Raw genomic sequence first — 19,597 nt, forward strand, 5'->3', positions numbered from 1 at the left:
TCTAGTCCAACCCCCCTGCTCAAGCAGGGTCACCTAGAGCATGTTGCACAGGATCGCGTCCAGGCGGGTTTTGAATATCTCCAGAGAAGGAGACTCCACAACCTCTCTGGGCAACCTGTTCCAGTGCTCTGTCACCCTCACAGTGAAAAAGTTTTTCCTCATGTTCAGATGGAGTTGTCTGTGTTTCAGTTTGTGCCTGTTGCCTCGTGTCCTGTCGCTGGGCACCACTGAAAAGAGTCTGGCTCCATCCTCTCGACACCCTCCCTTCAGATACTTGTACACGTTGATAAGATCTCCTCTCAGCCTTCTCTTCTCCAGGCTGAACAGTCCCAGCTCTCTCAGTCCTTCCTCATATGAGAGATGCTCCAGCTCCTTAATCATCTTTGTAGCTCTCCGCTGGACTGACTCCAGTAGCTCCATGTCTCTCTTGTATTGGGGAGCCCAGAACTGGACCCAGCACTCCAGATGTGGCCTCACCAGGGCTGAGTAGAGGGGGAGGATCGCCTTCCTCGACTTGCTGGCAACACTTTTCCTAATGTACCCCAGGATACTTTTGGCCTTCTCTGCCACAAGGGCACATTGCTGCCTCATGGTCAGCTTGTTGTCCACCAGCACTCCCAGGTCCTTCTCCACAGAGCTGCTCTTCAGCAGGTGAACCCCAACCTGTACTGGTGCATGATCCTTTTGAACCTTGGCTGCACAGATCATACCCCAACCTACTGCATTAATCAAATTATTATACCCCGGTTACTTTTTATTTAAATGCTGCATCCTGGCTTTACTCCTGAGCCTGATGAAGGGGCTGCATCCAAGGTGGGTTTAAAGCCTGACAGCAACCTGTGGAAACCTCCTCGTGATGTTAATAGGTAACATGCACATCCTTATAAACATGGCCAAACAAGTTATCTTCAACAATTCAAGAAGGAAAGCTCTGTGCCCTTCAGAGAGGATGGCGTGGCTGGAGGCAGCAGGATTCAGTGGTCCTGGGAACCGTCACATTCAGCTCGGGGCAGAGCAAGGCGCGTGGGAAACCGTCCCTGGAAACCTCACACGAACGAAGCCCTGTGCCTGCGCCACAACCCAGGGAAACGGGGATGGACAGCCAAATCGCTCTGAATCCTTTGCGTTTGATGTGTCTTCGGTGGGGACCCGACAGGGTGAAAGACAGAAGCAGAAAGAGCCTTTGGAAGGTATCCAGAAATACCTGGTCTTTCAGCATTAGCCCTACCACAGGTAGGAAAGCAGACTTTAGGGAGAAGCAAGCTGGTCCAGAAATTTTATGCCCCTTTAAGAAAAAAAAAAGAGCCCTTATATTAGTTTCCCAGGGGATGATTACGTTGGCCTGTTTATTTTTATGAGCTCATCCTCTTGCAAAACCTGAAGGTGCAGAGCGTGTGAACTGCAGCCATTAAAGAGCTGAGGGAGCAGCGGCCTGATCCCGAACCTCCCCGAGGACAGGCGCTGCTCTGCTCGCTCCTCCGGGCCCAGAAACACCCAGGTAGTAAGGCCAGCATCGTTATCAATTAAACTCCTACAAGAGTCTGTCTTCGTGGCTCTCGTATGTCCAAAGTGGTCACAGAGGAATTGACTGGAAGTGTTTGTACAGCTGGAACTGCTTAAGAAGCAGCTCGATCCAATCATTTCATTTCCAAAATTAAATATATTTCCATATATATCTCCATCCCTCCAGAGCATGGCAGGAAACTGTTGCTCTTTGGGGACCACTTATATGTTTGTTTCTTTTTGCTTGTTATTGTTTTTTTTTTTCTTTTCAATAGAAACTCAGGCCTTCTTCTTAACAGTTTTCATAAGCAAAGGTGCAGGGGGGGGCTTCTGCTTTGCGTATCCAGGCCTCAGTGGTGAAGGTGAGTCTTGCAGGTTAGCCACCGCTGCAGGTGACTTGGCTCTTTGGGCAAATCAGTCACCGGCAAGCGATGCAAGGACGTCGATTGTAGAGGTGTCACAGGAGTACTGATGTGCTTGTGCATAAACCAGGTCCCTGAGAAGCTGAAGGGCTTGAATTAAGCCTGAGTGGGTAATGGAGGGGTTGTTTCCTTCTGAGGGACTGTGATCCGTTTTGCATCTTTTGGGAGGAGCAGGAACTGAAATGAGGAGGAACTGGGAGAGTAACAGCAGAGAATAGCTTGTCATAGTCATATTTATATTCATTTAAAACTCTTCTCAGCGGTATTTGTAACCCAGGGTCTCAGATGTAGCTGTTTCTACAGGAGTTTGCAAAGGGTATGCGCTGTCTTTATGTCCAGCGTTATCCTCCCCGAGCATGAATCAAGCCCAGACCCAGGAACCCAGTGAAACTACTGAATAGAAGTTGCTTTCCTGATCTTTGCTCTCTGCTTTTTGAGCTCTGGAACTTTTTCTGACCTATTTTTTAAGCTTTTCTAGGAAAAAAAACCAAACAAACCAACAAGCAAGCTGAAAACCTCCTGAGACCACATGAGTCCACAGAGCAGGATTTTGAGATTTTTTTTACCCCCTCGCAGCAGCAGGGCATGGGACCCTGGACATCGTTTGAAACCATGACAGCGACTGAAATCAAACCTGAACTGGCCCAGCTATTTCTGTTGTTGGGTCCACACAAGAGGACCAGAGGCCTCGCGTTAAAATGTGGTGATGTCAGAAAAAGCAATCATCAACACTCTAAAAGAGCGTTGTTGTATCATTTGTGTTCATGTTGTGCTCAGGAGCATCAGGAAAGGACCCCACTGCGTTGACACAGCCCCATGCATGCACCACCAGGGTGGAGGTCCAGCATCCTTGGAGATGAGGGACCTGCTGTGACAATGACGTTCAGTGACCTCCAGCGATGTTCTCATACACCGAAAGGGCTTAGATGCAACACGGAGCAGAAGAGTCAATGCTTTTGTTCAGCTGAAGTTTTTTTTTTTCCTTTCCTTTTTTTTTTTTTTTTTGCAACATTTGATGCCCCAACAGGAGGCAGAAAAGTGTTAATTAACAGTTCTGTTTTGCAAAACAAAGGAAGCGAAACAAGCTGCAACTTTGTGTTGAATTTGGCAAATTCTTTCATCTGAAAGAGTGAGGTTGTTAAGCCATTGTTCATTTTGGGGATGGAAAGCCATTTACTGCAACTTTTTCTGTGTGGAACTTCTTAGCTTTTTGCTTCAAAAATCTTTCATTTCAATATAACTTCACAGTTTAACATCAAGTGGAAGTTCTTTAACAGGGGCTAAGAGAGAGCCCTGCTTTTCCTCAATTTGCTTTACTTTTTCCTATGAGAGAACTGTCTTCCTAACAAGTTTTTTTCCTGATTTTGAGCTTTCTGGCATAGCTTGGTTTGCCCCCACTGTATTTCAGGCGGTAGATTTTGGAGCCCAAAGTCAGCACAGGAATTGGCCCTGCCTTTAACCACAGTGAAATGGATTCTGGAGCAGGAAAGAAAATCCTCTGGGATCTTAAAGTGCCTAAAATCCTTCCCTAGTACCAGAGGGAAACTTGTCAGTGTGAAAGAGCAGAGAGAAGTCCTTTTTTTTTTGGAAAGTCTTGCCCTGTTTCTGTAGCTTTCCAGTTGCTCTGTTTGACTGGATGCGGAGAGCACCCGGTAATGGAGAGCTGCTGTTCCTGCAATCTGCAGTCGCTTCTTAGGCAACATGCAGCTTTTCTTCAAAACAAACAGTGATCTGCAGCATGCATTCAAGATAGTAGCTCCGATAACCTTTGTTAGTACCGCTATATCTCTTTAAATGTGCTTTCCATTACCAATAATCTAGTTACTTTAATTGCCAAAGCCATTAAAGCTCTGCAGAGTATGAAAGGAAAAAAAAATCTATGCAATTATCAGTTCCCAAATTGAGTTAAAATCTTATAATAAATTACAGCAAAGGCTACTTTCCACTATGACTATCAGAGCCACATTTAATTCTCTGCAGCTCCAAGCTATATGTGCTTCAGGGGAGAAACTCAATTAAAAAAAGACCTATTTCATTTTAATTGCTAGACTAATGAAACTGCCATCACCTGTAGTATCCCCACAAGCACGTCTAGACCTTCTAATTTGTGTCCAGTTTCTCTTCACTGCTTGTGTCATCCGTATGTACTTATATGTTTGAATGAATACGTATGGATGATATACACATAAGTGAAGAACATATGCACACATATGTGCACATGCCTCCCACCGATGATGGTGAATAAGGAAATTGGTACAAATAACTCTTCTCTTTCTTGGAAAAAAAACAGTTACAACAGTCCTGCTGGGTAGTTGCACTAAGGCAGCTGCTGGCCAAAGGGCAGGTTATAGAGATGTGGACCAGAGGTGCCTTCAGCTCCCAATCCACCAGGGCCCTGAGGCTGGCTAGATCTGATTTCCTATTTTATAAGGGCAATTTGTGGTTTATAAAGTCGAGCACCTGGAATTACGAGACGGAACAACATCGTCACACATTAGGGTGTATCCTTTTGCAGCCCTGGCCCTGCTAGGTGATAAGAACAAGGAAATGAAGGCGAGGGTGAATGCTGACTCTGCTGGAGCCGTGGTGGTGCTTTATGCTGGGTGTAGCCCTGTAATACAGTCCTGCTGTGGCTGGTAACAGGCCATAAGCTTTGTACTGAGTTTGCAAGGCCTCAGGACTGAGGCTTGTCAGGCCTGCTCTGTCCTGACCTGCCTGCAGCTTGGTTTACTTGGTTTAGCTGTGACAGCAGTCTCTCTAACCGACCAGGTGTCCGTGGCTAATTTGTTTTACTTTTGTACAACCACTGTTTTATGCAGACAGCAGTGGCAAGCAGTTATTCTGTGAAGAATGAGGTATTTACGACTAACTCAATGATTTAGGGTAGAGAAAAATAGGCCTGGAACAGCAGCAAGGGCCTGGAGAAGTGGAGACACAAGACACGGCGTAGAGGACCACAGGCACGGGATGATCAGAGACGGGGCACGGGCTGGCACGGGAGACCCCACAGCTACAGACACCTCATTAGCGGTCAGTTAAAGAAATGCAGACCTGGAGCTGGACAAAGCTGTTTGTCGGGGTAACAAAGGAGAACAAAGTAATATCTAACATACGTAAAAGCCACCATATATAGTAAATTTGGATGTAACCTGGAGCTGTAGACCAATGAAGAAAAAGCAAGGTGCAGAAGCGTGTTGGCAAACATACAAAAATGACCCCAAGTGGATCCTGGAGAGAGGAAGAAGAAACCATCAACGTAAACATTGTTCCTCCCGGCGAAGGACTCCAGATGCCAACGACTCGCCGTGACAACCCCACCAACACCAGAGTGAAACCACCAACTATAATAATAATAATTATATTATTATTATTATTGAAACATTTTCTACATAGACATTATTTCTTTTTCTATAATAATTATATCTGGTCTAGTAATGATGCTTGGGTTAGACTGTTAAGATGATTTCAGTTATATTAACAATAAATTCTTGGCTTTATATGTAGGAAGGTATGCTTCCTCTTTGGCCATGATCATTAATTTGAGCATGAGTTCAGCCCATTTCCTTACATGTGTTGCAGCAGGGTGGGTGGACCCTTTGGGTCTCCAGCTGGCTCACCTTTGGCGTTCCCATTCCTGAGAACGGCTGTAGCAGGGACAGGGCATGGGCACAGCAGATGGCTGGGTGTGAGAAGCCGTGGATTTAGATGAAGCTGAGGGAGAGCTGCGAATAGTCAGCGAGGATTTGACAAGTCGCCGTGGGGCACAGCCCATGGGTCTCCATGAGAGGAAGGTCAAGGAGAACTCTGCCGAATTATGAACGCAGACAGCATTGATGGGATGCTAGGAAAAAGCTTTTCACATCTGGGATAACCAAAAAGAGAAACAAGCTGGCAATGGGTGAATTTACCTTAAGGCTGTTAATAGCAGGTGAGCATCGGCCTGCCATGGTCTAGATGACCCTGGCATCTGGGCTTTGCTGGATGGCCTTGTGGGATCCCTTTGTCTCTGTGATTGCCTCGCTGAGCTCCTGCATCCGTAAAGATGTTCTGAGATGACACCTAAGGCCTGAACTTCTTGTCCTGCAGCGCTTGTTACCCTGGGGCTCCTTTTCACTGGTTAGCCCATCTCTCAGCCTTTGGGGTTGAGATTTGCCCAGCATTTCTGCAGCGCATCTGCCACAGTGACTGAGCCTCATCAATGCAGAGGTCCAGCCACCCCAGCGCTGCATCGCGGCCACCAAGAGACCCAGAGCACAAGGAGCCTTGAGTCCCCCCAAAGCCCGCGAGGCACCGGGCCGTCAGGCCACACCTCGTCCAGATCCAGACACCGGATGTGGGTGACTGTGGCAGAAGCTAAATCCACCCGTGGCGTGATAAACTTGTGTTCATCAAACTAGATTTCTAGAAGGGCAAGAGTCAAAGATTAGCCAATGTAATCCAAGGGCTGGGACTTCCTCCTCGGAGTCAGTCAGCAAACGTTTGCTTTCCAGACTGGGCTCACCTTTCCCTCGTATTTTCCCTCAGCCTCGTATTTCAACTGAAAGGCCCATTTTCAAAAGAGGTGTACCCGGCTGTTTAATTTTCTTTAAATATGGACTCATCTATGCCTGATCTTCTAGACACTCAAAAGTCACTGCTGGATAGAAATTTCCCAGTGCGCCCTTGCACGAAGAAGAGAAACAGCCCCAGCCCATGCGGACTTGCCTGCCTCTTGCCTGCTGAGTGCTTTAACTGGGAGGCCTGATCCTGCCTCCGTTTTGGCTGGTCCCTCTGGCCCTGTGGTTCCTGGGCGCCCAGCATGCAGATATGTCCATACAGCTAAATAAGAGCCCTGGAGCAAACTCCAGCCCTGCGCTCCCACTCACCTCTGCAGCTTAACTCCTTGCTCGCTCGCCGGCTGTGTTGGGGCAGAGGTAGCTCCAGCTACCCCAAGCCAAGGCATGGGCATGGTTTGGGGGAAAATTCACTCCAGGGGTATTCCCACTAAGCAGGAAGGATGAGGCTTCCCTCCCCTCCGAAAAGGCCTGTAATAATTGTGTTTCAGAGCCGCAGGAGCTTCGTAGGGACCCAGAGGATACCAAAAGCCAAGTGTGGGTCATCTGCTCTAGACAGAGCGAGCCCTGAGTAGAGGGAACATTAGCCAGACCTGCCTAAATTTAGTTATCGCATCATTAGCTGGATAAAACCAGCTGTAGGCTGGCTCCCTTTGCAGAATGAAGAGAAGCAGGCGCAGAGGGTGAGCTGTACCCCTGCCTGGAGCAAGGTCCTCCTTTACTGTCCTCTGCAGCCCTCACATGGCCAGGCCGGTTGCATTTGGACCAAGCTGGTATCACCTCAAACTGCTTAACAGCACGAAGGTTCCTGCCTTTGGCTCTGACAAACTATCTCCCCTCTTTCTGGTGCCAGCAATTTTGATGCCTTTATCAGAATAAATGCTGATGGAAATTCGAACCTTACGATATATGTATCTGTGTGTATATACATACCTAGATTTTACTAAGCAGAAAAAAGTTCTCTGTCAAAAAAACCCCACCTTTTATATTTGGTGCTTGCACCCTGCTCTGGTGCACAGGGGAGCTCTGAATCCCAAAGCCCTGAATCCCAAACTGTTCAGGCTGCATGAGAACTTGATAAAACTGCCAGAAAGGATGTGCCCTTGCAGCCAGAGGGAGCGGCAACTAAACTTATATATTGTGTTCAACAGCACTGTTCATCTCAGGCTGAGTTTTAGCGGGGCATAATTTAGGATTATAATTGGTTAGGAATAAATGTGTGGCGCTCCAGAGCAAAACTGCCTGCAGTCTGTGCAAGGGTTGCCACCGATGACGGGGGATTTTGAGTCAGATTCCTCCTAGCTAGTGCCTGAAAGCCAGAAATTGCCTGTGAGTGATTCTAGCTCTGCCCGGCAGGTGGAGGTGCACCCAACGATATCGCACCACCCCTCCAGCCGCACGTCTTCTTTTGCTACTTTCACAGGCGGTAACTTCAGGTTAGAAAACCCAGGGCAAAGATCTGCCAGCCTGAGTCATTGACCGCAGCATTTAGCTGTTATCTTGGCCGGTTTCTCCTTTGGCCAGCTGAGCTTCGGGAGGGCCAGGCTGTCCCAAAGGTGCCCTGGTTCGGGGCTGCAGGGAGGCTGATGCACTCCAGGCTGCCGGTGCAGGGCTGTGCGAATGCAGCCGAGCAGGGAAACCGTGCTGGATGTCTTGGCGTGTGTGTGGCCCAGGGTGCAAACTGAGGGTGGCAAGTGATGTCCTATCGCGGCCTGAAGGCCTGCTTCACCCAGGATGCGTCTCCAGCAATGTCCATGAGCAGATGAGAGAATGCTGTGAGTTCAAATTATGGCTGAGCCAAGCTGGCAGCCAAGGGAGGGCTGCACGAGCAGGTTTGCCCCTGAATTAGCTCTAGGGCAAGTCAGACGAATGCCAGAGATGGCACAAGGAAAACACGGGGCTGCGGAAGGCGGTGGCACCCTCCATTGCCTAAGCTAATGTGAAACCACCCGTGGAAACAAGGCTTGAGCGATCGCTCCCTAGCGTGTCCCTCCTGCATCCTGGGGCCTTCTCGTACCAAAGGCTCCACCAGCTGCACCACGTTCAGCAGCCTGAGATGACCCCATGGTCCTGGGACTTAGCTCATCCCTTCTCCTCACCTACTTAAATTTTCACCTTCATGGTATGTCATGGTGCTGACTTACACCGTTTACCAGCGCTGCCCAGGGAAGTGCTGCCTTTCACTTGCCGTGAGCTTGCTCCCAGCCAACAGCACGGCCCCATCATTCACAGAGGCCCTGAGCAGCACAGCTCTGCGTCACCAGCGTTGCCGAAAGTGATCGCTTGTTGCTGTCCTTTGCAGTTGATCTTTTATGATTCATTTATTGGGCACTGCCTATCCATTCCTAGGCCTTTGCTACTGTCCCATTGGAGCTTCATTTCTCTAAGAAACTCTGATAAGGAATATTACTGAAAGGTTTCTGAAAGTCCAGAAAGGCACAAAATGTTGACCAGATCAGGTGCTTGCTGTCTCTTCTCTAATAACTCTAACAGATTTGTAAGGCCCTGACAGACTTCTGAGATTTCCCTCCCAAAAAGCTGATTCTTTCCCGACACTAACATAACCTCTTATTCTGCTCTTTAGCCTAGTTCTGCCAGTTTGTTCAGGGTGGAAGTCTAACTTGCTTCTCAATAATGCCCTAGAGCAGCCCTGTAAATCATTAAAAGCACCCTGGTGGCACAGCAATCACTTCCCACCCCTCCAACATCACAGCAGCTTGGAGAGAGACGCTACATGTCATGGCTGGAAGTCTAGCAGCTCCACGTCCGGGCTCCCTTTGGGCTCTTGGAGAAAAAAAACATCGAGGCCTGGCACCTTGCTACTGTGCAAGGTGGTGATTTGTCCTAAGAGACTTCAATCTGAGACCCCTTTGACAATCCAGCAAGGACTCACCGCAGATCTGTCCCCAAAACATCTCTGTGGTGGTCGTGGGAGCCTGGTGAACCTCCTCAGCCAGGGCTGCGTCTTCCCTGTGTGCATTTATGTCATGGCAATAAGCTCCTTATTCTGATAACACCTGCAAGGGTATGCCATATACTGTGAAGACACATGACCATCATCACCTGGCGACCCCTTGGTACCTCCCGTCAGCCCCAGCCCCAGCCCTTCTCGCAGTCCCATCAAGAATCACTCCTGCTCTTGCAGTTTGCTGAGCAGTTGTTCCAAAAAACAGTCACTTTTAATGCCTAAAAATGCTGTATTTGCATCATATGCACATGGGGCATTTCTCCAGGGTAAATGGCTGTGGCTAATGTCTCCCGTTATTTTTTTTTGTACATGTCCAACTGCTCCAGTCTCCCTCAGTATTTTGTGGCTCCTTTCAAGGCACAGACCTGCGCTCCGTAGGGATTGCATGATTCTTGCTGAAAACCTGTTTACTTCACTTGGTTTTATATCAGCTTTTGTTGAAAGCAGCATTTCCTCGTTGGCGTGACCAGCTCTGCTTCCTCCACAAGTCTTTTCGCCCTGGTGTTAATGTGTCCCGCAGGGTCACATCCTTCAGGCATGTTTTCAGGCCGCCGGCTGGCAGCTTTCCCACATCCTTCCTCAAGGGCCCCCCTTCCAGCTCATCCATTTTCAGTTTTGGACTGGGGACACTTGTGCGTTTGGCGCTCTGATCATCTGGGGGGGTCTTACAGCTGAGACTGGTCCCGCTTAGCTTCAGAGATGCTTCTCAGCAACTCCCAGCGTATCCCTTTTTTCCCGGAAACCATGAACCGACCCTGACAACGCGCTCATTCACACTGCACATGCTCCCATGCCATCAACTCCCCTCCTCTCCTCCTGCTAAAGTTCTTTACTGACTTTTTAATTTATTTTTCTTAAGTGACAACAGCTCAGTTCCATTTTGATTTATTCTTCCTGTATGGAAGTCTCCTGATTAATGCAAACTTTTCCGTTCCACACCATTTTCTCCAGCACACACTGAAGTCCTGCCTCTGTGTCTGCTTATTCTCCCTGTAAGATGTCTTTCTCTTCTTGGCTCAGCAAAGGACTTCAAATGGGAACCAGATTCATCAAATGTGGAAGAGGGAACGAGCAACACCTACGTCTGCTGCTGGAAATACAAAAGTTGCTTTCAGCTTCTCGCCAAACGCAACCCCAGGAGACGCAGCGAGGCCTCGACAGCCGCCGTCCCTTGTCCTGTGCATTGCCCACGAGTGCTCCTGGCTGGAGCGCTTGGACACGTGCTGGGGAGTAAGCAGGGGCGAGGGGTAAAATCAGCCCACCTGGAGAAGCTGTAAAATAAAATCACTTTCCACAAGGTCTCGCCCTGAGTTTCATCACACTCTTTTTCTGCATTGGGAAAATGCCAGCGGCACTTTAAAAAAAAGCCATTTTAAGTTTGCACCAGCCACAGAGTCGGCTGCTGATGCCAGAGCAGCTCTGGACACAGCTGTCACAGCTGGATTCCTTCAGTGCTTGCAGCGTTACTCTGTAATGAAGAGAGGTGAGGTGTGGAGGAAAAGCGCTTAACAGAGTGATTGCTGTTTTCTTGTGCCAGGAAGCAAAAAGCCAGAGACATGAAGAATCTTTCCATTCAATAAAGGCAGAACGCACATTACTTATAAACAAGAGCAGAGGAAAAGAAACTCAGCTCAGGCCCAGCACGGGCAGGGGAGGAGGCTTCTCCATTTGCAGACATGACTCAGTGGGGCTTAAACGCTATCCAAGGAAGGCAAGGAAAAGACAACAGGGGTATTATCACACAGTACCTAACTGCTCCTTCCCGAAAGCATAAATAAAGCCGTGACAGCGGCAGCCTCCTCTCGGGTTTGCTGTGAGCGCTCCGGACACCAGCTGCATCCCCCAGCACCTCCGTGTCCAGGACTGTCACCTCCCCGTGCCTGGTTAACCCTGCCGGGTCCTGCTGCCTCTGCTCTGGCCTCCTCCTCTGCCACTCCCAGCTCCGGCCCCTCACTTTTTTTTTGATTCATCTGACTTTGGGGAATTCCCCAAACCACCTGGGATGGCGGCATGAGAGCAGGCAGCAACATTTGCTTTCTGATGGTGTTTCAGTTCCTCCGGGGCAGAGGAGTGCAAACTGCAAGTGCCAACCCCCACGAAGGGGGTGCTGGGTGGGAGAAAAGGGTAAATCCCGGTGCAGTAATTGGCTGTGCGGTGCAGCAAAGCCCTGTGCCCGGCCGAAGGACTTGCAAAGTTTTGCCCAAAGAGGTTTTTCCAGGAGTGTCGGTGCCTGTGGCAAGAGTACTGCATGAAACTACCCTCTCGGACTCCAAAATCTCAATTTTCAGTTCCTCTGGGCTCTCAGGGGAGTGGCAGGGGAAGATGAGGAACGTGCAACTTCCAACTAACATGTTGCTTATTCTGATTTCCTGGAAATACTGCAGATTTGTACACCTGCTGAAAGGCTGTGCTGGGAGACAGGGTCACAGATCCATGGGAAAAGCCACCAGAGAAAGCCCGGTGGGCCTGAGCAGTGAGAAACATGTTTCCAGCTCCACTTTGCATCCTCATCCCTTGGGAACGATGCTGGACGTGTGTCCTCCTCCATGTGGACAGGGAGGACCAGGCTCAGGAGGCCATGGGGACTCTCAGCCCCGTGCGCCTCGCGACGCAGATGCGAGGTACATCCGTTCCTCCTGCGTGGAGCTGAGAAGCTGGCAGGGAAGACTCATCCTAGTTGAACATCCCTCTTGTGGGCAGCCATGGACTTTCCAACGATTGCAGCTTTCTAGAAAACAAGAGGAAGCTGAAGTCCCCGAGTGTCATTAGTCTTGGTGTTTGCAAACAGCCAAATATTCTCCCAGGACCTGCAAAAGCCAGGACATCAACCAACCCTCTTTACTGATGGGCGAAAAGGTTAAATGACTTATGCGGGGCTTGTGCAGTGAATTATGGCCTGAACTCTGCTTCCTGGAGCAAATGGCCAAAGGCAGCAGGAAAACACTGCAGGAAACCCAGCAGATTTGGCTTGCCCTAGAGTGGTGCGTGACCTGAGGTTGCATTTCTTTAGGAGGGGACCTAGGTCCTCAACAGCACTGATGGCAGAGGGCATTGCAGTCCTGCTGGATGCCAGTGAAATGAAGATGGGAAAGGCTGGCTTTGGCTGTAGGAAATGGTTATAGATGGTCAAGGGAGGGGAAGGAGGGAGACACCCTCATACGCAGCATAGAGAGGATTCCTCCAGTGCTGCAAAGCCAGGAAAGCAAAAACACCACCAGGGAGGTCAAAATGACTTCTTGTTTCCGGTCCATATTCTTACACAAGCAAAAGAAGTTCCTAGAAACCTGATTCAGCCATTTGGCATCCCATCGGTCATCTGACAAGATGGGAACAGGCAACGGTGGAGAAGAAGCTGTCGTAAGTGCATTTTATTTTTAATTCTTGCAGAAAACCTGCGCACGAGCCTGGAGAGGTTTCCTTCTCCTCTTGAAGGCTCACCAGTTCATAAGCTGCAATGCTCCAGTGGGCTTCAGATGAATTTCTGAACTCGAGTGCACGTAGCGCTCAGCAGCAGCATAAATCAAACAGCGGTCTCAGGGCTGCTTCAGCTGGAGGGCAGTGTTTCCAGCCACGCTGTCAGAGCTGTCTGCTGCCAAGAGAGACCCAGGAATAGCAGGTTTGGGGTTGTCTTGTCCTTATGTGGGTGCAGAAAAGGTGGGGAAGGTGTTTCGGAATCTCTCTGGATTTAGCCACAGAGATGGCAGGCAGCTTTGGTTGCACATTTGCTCACTAAAGCGTACGGCTGATACTACACATGGCTAATGCTGGATTTTCTTCAGAGTGTAAAACAGGGAAAAAAACGTACTCACTCCCAGAAAAGTCTTTTCCTGACCTCTCAAATTACAGATCCCTGTGCTGCACAGCTGCTCTGGCTGAGGCACCTCGCTGTGCTCTCCAAGTGACTGTGAGAAAGCAAGAAAATATTTGGTTTCAACTCAAATCAAATTTTTCCTTCTTTTCAGCTGCATGGAATTGCGTGGGACAAATATTTAAGCCGGCTCAGCCATGGGGATGCAGCAGGTATTTCCACAGTTTCCCTCCGTATGGCTCCACATCTGCAGCGCTGCCCAGCAGCCCATGTCAGTGCCTTGGGTGCTTCGCTTAACCTGCCTGGGACTGACAGCGCCAGGCAGAGGGGGAATGGGAGCGTGGGGGTGCTGCTCACCTGTTTTAGCCCAAAACATTTGCATCTGAAAGGGAGACCCAGCTATAGCCTAGCCCTTTGCTGGTCTGCAGCAATCTTGACCCAGGAGGGTGCTATCGCACCCAGCTGTGGGGTGAGCCAGGACCTCTCTCCACCTTTGGTGCAGAGGCTGGTTTCTCTGCAGCCAGGAGAGGGGTGCAGGCTTCATGCTCAGAAGCGCCTGCATGCAGCTGTGAGACAGATGTGACGGGTGGTGCAAGAGCCGGATTCCAGGCACGCTTTGCTTTTCAGGATGTCCAACGCCTGGCACAGATACTTCCATGCATAACCACCTAGATGGCAGTTGCCCAGTTTAGGTCACTTTCAGAAGATCTGAACCCACAACTCTTATCTCAGGCATGACCAACTAACTCTAAGAAAATTATTCCAGCTGAATCTAACTAACTTCTGCCTCTAACCTTGACTCAAGAGGTCGATTCCAGTGCCTAAATGGCCTTAACACTAGTGTTTTCCACTTACCAATATCTTTTGCAAGAATCCATGGACTTTTGACCCAGAGTTGACCTGGCGAAGAGCAGTCTGCCCTGGAGATCCTGGAGGGCTGATGTCCTACTGGGAGCAGTTATTTAGTATTTTGCCTCTGAGAGCAGGGCCACAGACATAAAGTTGCTGGTGGCAGGTTCTGCTTTACTGAGGAGTGAAATGCAGCTGTTTCAGTAGTGGCTCTGGTAAATCTAAAACAGCTCACTGCAGGGTGTGGTGGTTGGCTTCTTATAATTTAGGGCAGAATATTTCTCAAAAGCTTGCTATGGTGTAAGGAGGAAGTAGCAGCTTGATGAAGAAATTTAGGGTTAAGTCAGATGAGACCATGAAAATTTACTTTCCAGTTTTAATTTGAGGAACCCAAAATGCCCACATCTTTTTGCAATTGTTTAATTGGACACCAGAGCCATTTGCAATAGGGGTAAATTCAAAAGAATCTCCAGCCCTGCAGACACAGCCGATGACTAGAAATCTCAAGCCTGCCCATGAGTTTGGATTTTCTGATGAAAGTAGCTTGCATTCCCTGGAGGGTCAGCTATCCTACAGTAATTTATTATCTCCACACCAACTCTCTGTGTGTCTGAGCCAGGAGAGAATTAACCACATACCCCTGTGGTCTGATGATTACAGCACTCAGCCAAGGGACCATGCTCAGGTCTCAAGTGCTTTTCAAGCAGAGCATGTAAAGCAGGAGACTTTCCCACAAGGTCTCAGGCTACCTGAGCTTAGTCAAGAGAGATCTCTTTCTTCAGGGCTATTGAACACTAAACCTCCTGTTCAGAAACTAGCCAGCAGTGATTTTTTTTTTTTTTTTTTTTAATGTAGACAGCTCTCCCCAGGCCATAGACAAAGCCCAAGGAGTGCAGGACATGAAATAGTTATCAGAGGGTGACAGAGTTCCTTGACTGTCAGGCTCAAAGAGATTTATACCTATCAACTAGAGGAAAAGCCTCCATGATGAATACTTAACATATGAAGATTGCTTTTCACATGTGGTTTGCAACAACGCTTGGAAATGCCTCAGTGATCCCTTTTGCTTGCTTTTTGTTCCCAGGCAGCCACTTGTCAAATGTGACTTCAAATGTGGCAACAACACCCATGGCAACCTTGCTGGATACCGGAGATTATCCTGCCAATTCGAGCGACTATTCTTATGAGTACTTGGACGAGGCAGATTACATGCTGTATGGCCTATGCACGAAGGAAGAAGCGCTCTCATTTAGCAGAGTATTCTTGCCAGCATTTTACACTGTGGTTTTCCTGGTTGGGTTGGCTGGGAATGGCCTCCTGTTTATTGTCCTGATTATGTACATCAAGAAGAAAAAGAAGACGACTGAGGTGTATCTCCTGAACCTGGTGATTTCAGACTTCCTTCTCCTAATAACCCTTCCTTTTTGGGCCCTATACATTTCTCAGTGGGTGACCTGGGACCTGTTGTGCCCGCTCTTAAACACCATGTACACTGTGAATTTCTACAGTGGTGTCTTTTTGGTGAGCTGCATGAGTCTGGACATGTACCTGCAGATAGTCTATGCTTGCTCTCCTCGCAACTCAATGACGCAGAGGAAGTCCATCCTTATCTTGTCAGTGGTTTGGATCCTTTCCATACTTCTCTCTGTTCCTGATGGCATCTTCACAAACATCAAGCAAATCCACAACAAAACTGTCGTGTGCACTCATGATTATGGTCAGAAACACTTATTTTGGAAAGTTGTTTTTCAGGCCATTCAAAACATCCTGGGCTTCCTTGTTCCGTTCCTTTTCATGGTGTTCTGCTATTCCCGCATAGTGTGTGTCCTCACCACTTCTGCCATTCCCAGATCAAGGAGAGCACTCTGCTTAGTCTTTACTCTGGTGGGTGTTTTCTTTCTTCTGTGGTCCCCTTACAACATTGTCCTCATCCTTCACTCCCTGCAAGATGTCGGTGTGATCAGCAACTGCGAAAGGAGTAGGCAACTGGACTATGCCACGCAGATCACGGAAAGTTTGTCCTTGGTCCATTGCTGTCTCAACCCCTTGCTCTACGCTTTTGTGAAGAAACGATTTCGGTTGTACTTATGGAAGATCCCTAGGGCCATTATGAGAAGAAGTGGTTTCCTCGACATGCAGCTTTCAGAAACAAGTCAGTCTTGTAGCAGATATGCTGCTCAGATAGAAATGTTGAGTATCACAAATGCATGATAAATGTTTACATTACACTGAAAGAAATGCATGAACATGTATGTCCTCTGTGATGTATTTTACTGGTCCCGGCCATGCGATGGAGTTGGTGTGAGCCCACAGCACTGGGTAACCAGAAATCTCATCCTAGAGCCAGCATCAGGATGAGGATTGCCCACATTCAGAATGGAAAACTAAAAGTGTGCGGTTTTTTTGTTGTAACCAGAGTTATTATAAAAGGATTGTCCAGCATTTATGGTCATGGAAGAAGCCCATTTTCTGTCAGGGGTATGTCAAAGGTGAAGCATTAGTGAATGAAGGAGTACTTTATGTAGATCATGTGCACTGAAACCTGCAGACCTGAGACCTTGTGCAGAAATTCTCACTCATAGATCGCGAAGTGACTGATCAAGGAGAGCAATTTCATGATGCCCACTGCTCGTGGTACAGGTGGCGGGGAAGGATTTCCAGTGGCCATCCATCAGGCCAAACACAGGTGGCCAGAAGCCCAATCTAGGGGGGTTTCCCCTGGCTTTTGGCATCTGCCAGATAGATGTGTTCAACTGAGCTGATCCCTTTGTCTACCAATAGACACCTTGGGAGGAATTAGGCACTTTTAAGTTCTGAGTCATCCAACCAGTTATGGGTTTCTCCATTAGGATGAGCTGCGCCACACTCAAATCTATTGAGCAGGATATTGCGTGTCTGAGGGGTGGTAAATCAAGCCCTCAGCATCTTTGGCGAGGGGAGGATTTAACTAGGAAGGAAGGAAGGAGGCTGGATCTCAGAAACAGAAGAGAAGAAAAGGGAGACACACAGAGTACTTTAGGGGAAAGAAATGGGGTGCAAGTCTGATGGGGACACAGTCTGGCCAGTACGAGCAGGTGTTCAGCCTTGCAATGCTGCATAAAATATTGCTTCGACACAACTCATGCAAAAGACGTGAAGTGATTCACAATGGGAACAATTAATTGATAGACTGAAATTTCAGCAGCGGGTTTAAGCTTGCAGCCTGAGACATTTGTCTCTAGGTATCTCCTAGTGATCTAGGTGCAAGCTCCATTACACCGTGGATCTAGTCAATGCAGTCAGTGGAGCCGAGGAAGCAAGTCAGATGACTAAACATAGGTGTCTGCTCTTGGGTGAACCCAACAGCTCCGGGAATCCCACCGCTCTGTGATGACTATGGGAAGAGCTCAGACACCCAGCTTGCCTGGGGCCACCAAAAAGTAAATGCCTTCCTCCGTGAGCTCGGTTCCACCCTGGATGTCAGTAACCAGAGGGCTGCATTTTGAAATCAGATGATGACCTCTGGAGAGGCAGAGCTCCTTGTTTCAAGATCAGTTTGACCATCAAAGCAATAGAGGTTAAACCAGTAACAACCAGCGAGAAAGAGAGAAACAGTAAAAATATGTTCTCAGCAGAACAGGAGCGGAGGTATTTTGTGTTCCTATGGACACGTTTTGACAAGATAAAAAAGAGCTGTGGATACTGTAAATATTGGCTTTGTATCATCACCTAGTGACAGCATGGCCTTGAATAGAGTAGCTCTGTCAGCTGTTAGCCAATTCTGATTAACCAGTGTAGTTTTAAAGTTCAAGCTTATTAGTTGGCTGGCCTTTAAAGATGCTATTCATCCCAAACACTGTCAAACCTTATCTGGACCTTTTCTAGCCTGGAAACCAGTTAAACTTTGACTAGAAATGTGCAAAACTAAATTAAGAATTAGAAAGAAAACCCTCATCACTCTTTCAGTTTTATTGCTGAACTGAGCTACTGGTAGGACAGAGTTACTGGTAGGACAGAGAGGGGTTTTGAGTTAATCTGGAAAGGTAGATTTGTTTTTGCAGCAGTTATTTTTCTTCTCATCATTCCTCAGGTGTGTTTGCAAAATGATGAGGCTGGGACTTCTTTGTTTAGAAATAAAACAGAATAATTATTCAGGTGATGATCTGGTATGGATGTCACTCAACAGATCTGATCATGAGGGAATGAGGAAAGGGCATCTGCTTCATTTTGTTATCTGAGTAAGGACTATTCAGCATAAAGGAAATAACAAGTATCAAGGAAATTGCTAAATTAAACACACAGATACATAAACACTAAGGAGCAGGTGATAACGGAGATGGTAATGAAGACCAAATCTCTTCAGCCACTGACTGATGGACCATTAAGGAACTACCCAGCAGCACCTTGGGGAGGGCCAGTCTGAGCTCTGCAACTCATAAGAAGCAGGAAACAGGACTAATATGAGCATTATGGGGTAGCTGAGGGTGGCCTGTGGGACTGTGCAAAACTGACTATGGGATGCTTAGGGGAAGGGCCAAAGGAGGGGAAAGCGGGGAGGGGAGATCAGGGAAGAGCAAGTGTGGGAAAATAGAGAGGAGGAAGCAAAAAAAGGAGCCGGTTGCGTGTAAGCAGCCGCCAGGCTGCACGCTTGTCTGAGCCCTGTGCACGACCACAACAGTCTAGCCCATCTCCTTATGAAATCCTTTTTCTTAACCACCTTGCTGTGTAATATCACTCTCTGCCCTACAGGTGCGTGCTGCGAGGTCTAAGTGGCAGCAACGGGAGTGGGGCTGGGGGTGGCTGCAGAGCTGCCCATCCTGCTAAACTGACAGGAGGCAGCTCAGGCGCGTTGTCCATGGGGGTGGGAAAGAGGACGCAGGAACGGCTGGGCCGTGGGGCTTTCAAAGGAGCCCTCCTAGGAGACACCCTGCCCACGGCGTAGCAGGTCACAGCACAGTCCTGCACAGCAGAAGGGATCTGCAGCGTTGGTGCAAGACACGAATTGCCATTGCCGAGCAGGGAATGGGAAGGGAGGACTAGTTTTCGGCCTGGAGGGCTCCCCAGTCCAGCTCACAAAAGCTGGTGCTGGCGGAGGGACTCAGCAAAAACGAGGGGCTGGAAGGCGACGGGTGGCAGGAGTGTACTTACTTCTTGGTGGCAGTCCAGATTAACACCTGACTGAAGCGATGGTGCTACTTTGGCCTGAGATATCTGGTTTATTGGCCAACCTCTGTTGTGTCTGCCTTGCACAGAGACCTTGACCTGCCTGGTATTCACTGCGATCTGCCTCTGCCACAGAAATGAGTTTCATTTTTGGCCAGACAAATTTGAAGCCTGATGGTGACACACCAGCTAATTAAAAGATCACTCTGTAGAATTATATTTTAAAGTGAACCAGAAGGCTTATCTCTACCAAAGTCACAATTTGTGCCTTAGCAGGGACCCCTCAGATAAACAACCTGCTCTACGCCTCCCTGAGATGAGCTATAAGTGAGGTCTAACACACTATAGATTA

At 48.4% G+C, this 19,597-nt stretch overlaps 1 protein-coding gene across 2 annotated transcripts; it reads left to right on the plus strand.

The window, feature by feature from the left end:
- The first annotated feature begins 12,559 nt into the window (after positions 1–12,559).
- ACKR2 (atypical chemokine receptor 2) lies at positions 12,560–16,371 on the plus strand. 2 transcript variants are annotated; one of them, XM_067292541.1, is made up of 3 exons: positions 12,560–12,803; positions 13,409–13,466; positions 15,188–16,371. In XM_067292541.1, exons 1-3 carry the CDS (start codon positions 12,771–12,773, stop codon positions 16,312–16,314), a joined length of 1,218 nt encoding a protein of 405 aa, XP_067148642.1. In that variant the 5' UTR covers positions 12,560–12,770; the 3' UTR covers positions 16,315–16,371. The 2 variants fall into 2 exon arrangements, with proteins under 2 accessions (XP_067148642.1, XP_067148643.1); XM_067292542.1 differs by lacking the exon at positions 13,409–13,466 and having other exon boundaries at positions 12,756–12,803.
- The last annotated feature ends 3,226 nt before the right edge of the window (positions 16,372–19,597 follow it).

This window comes from Apteryx mantelli, chromosome 2, assembly GCF_036417845.1.
Source record: "Apteryx mantelli isolate bAptMan1 chromosome 2, bAptMan1.hap1, whole genome shotgun sequence".
NCBI classification, from domain to species: domain Eukaryota; kingdom Metazoa; phylum Chordata; class Aves; order Apterygiformes; family Apterygidae; genus Apteryx; species Apteryx mantelli.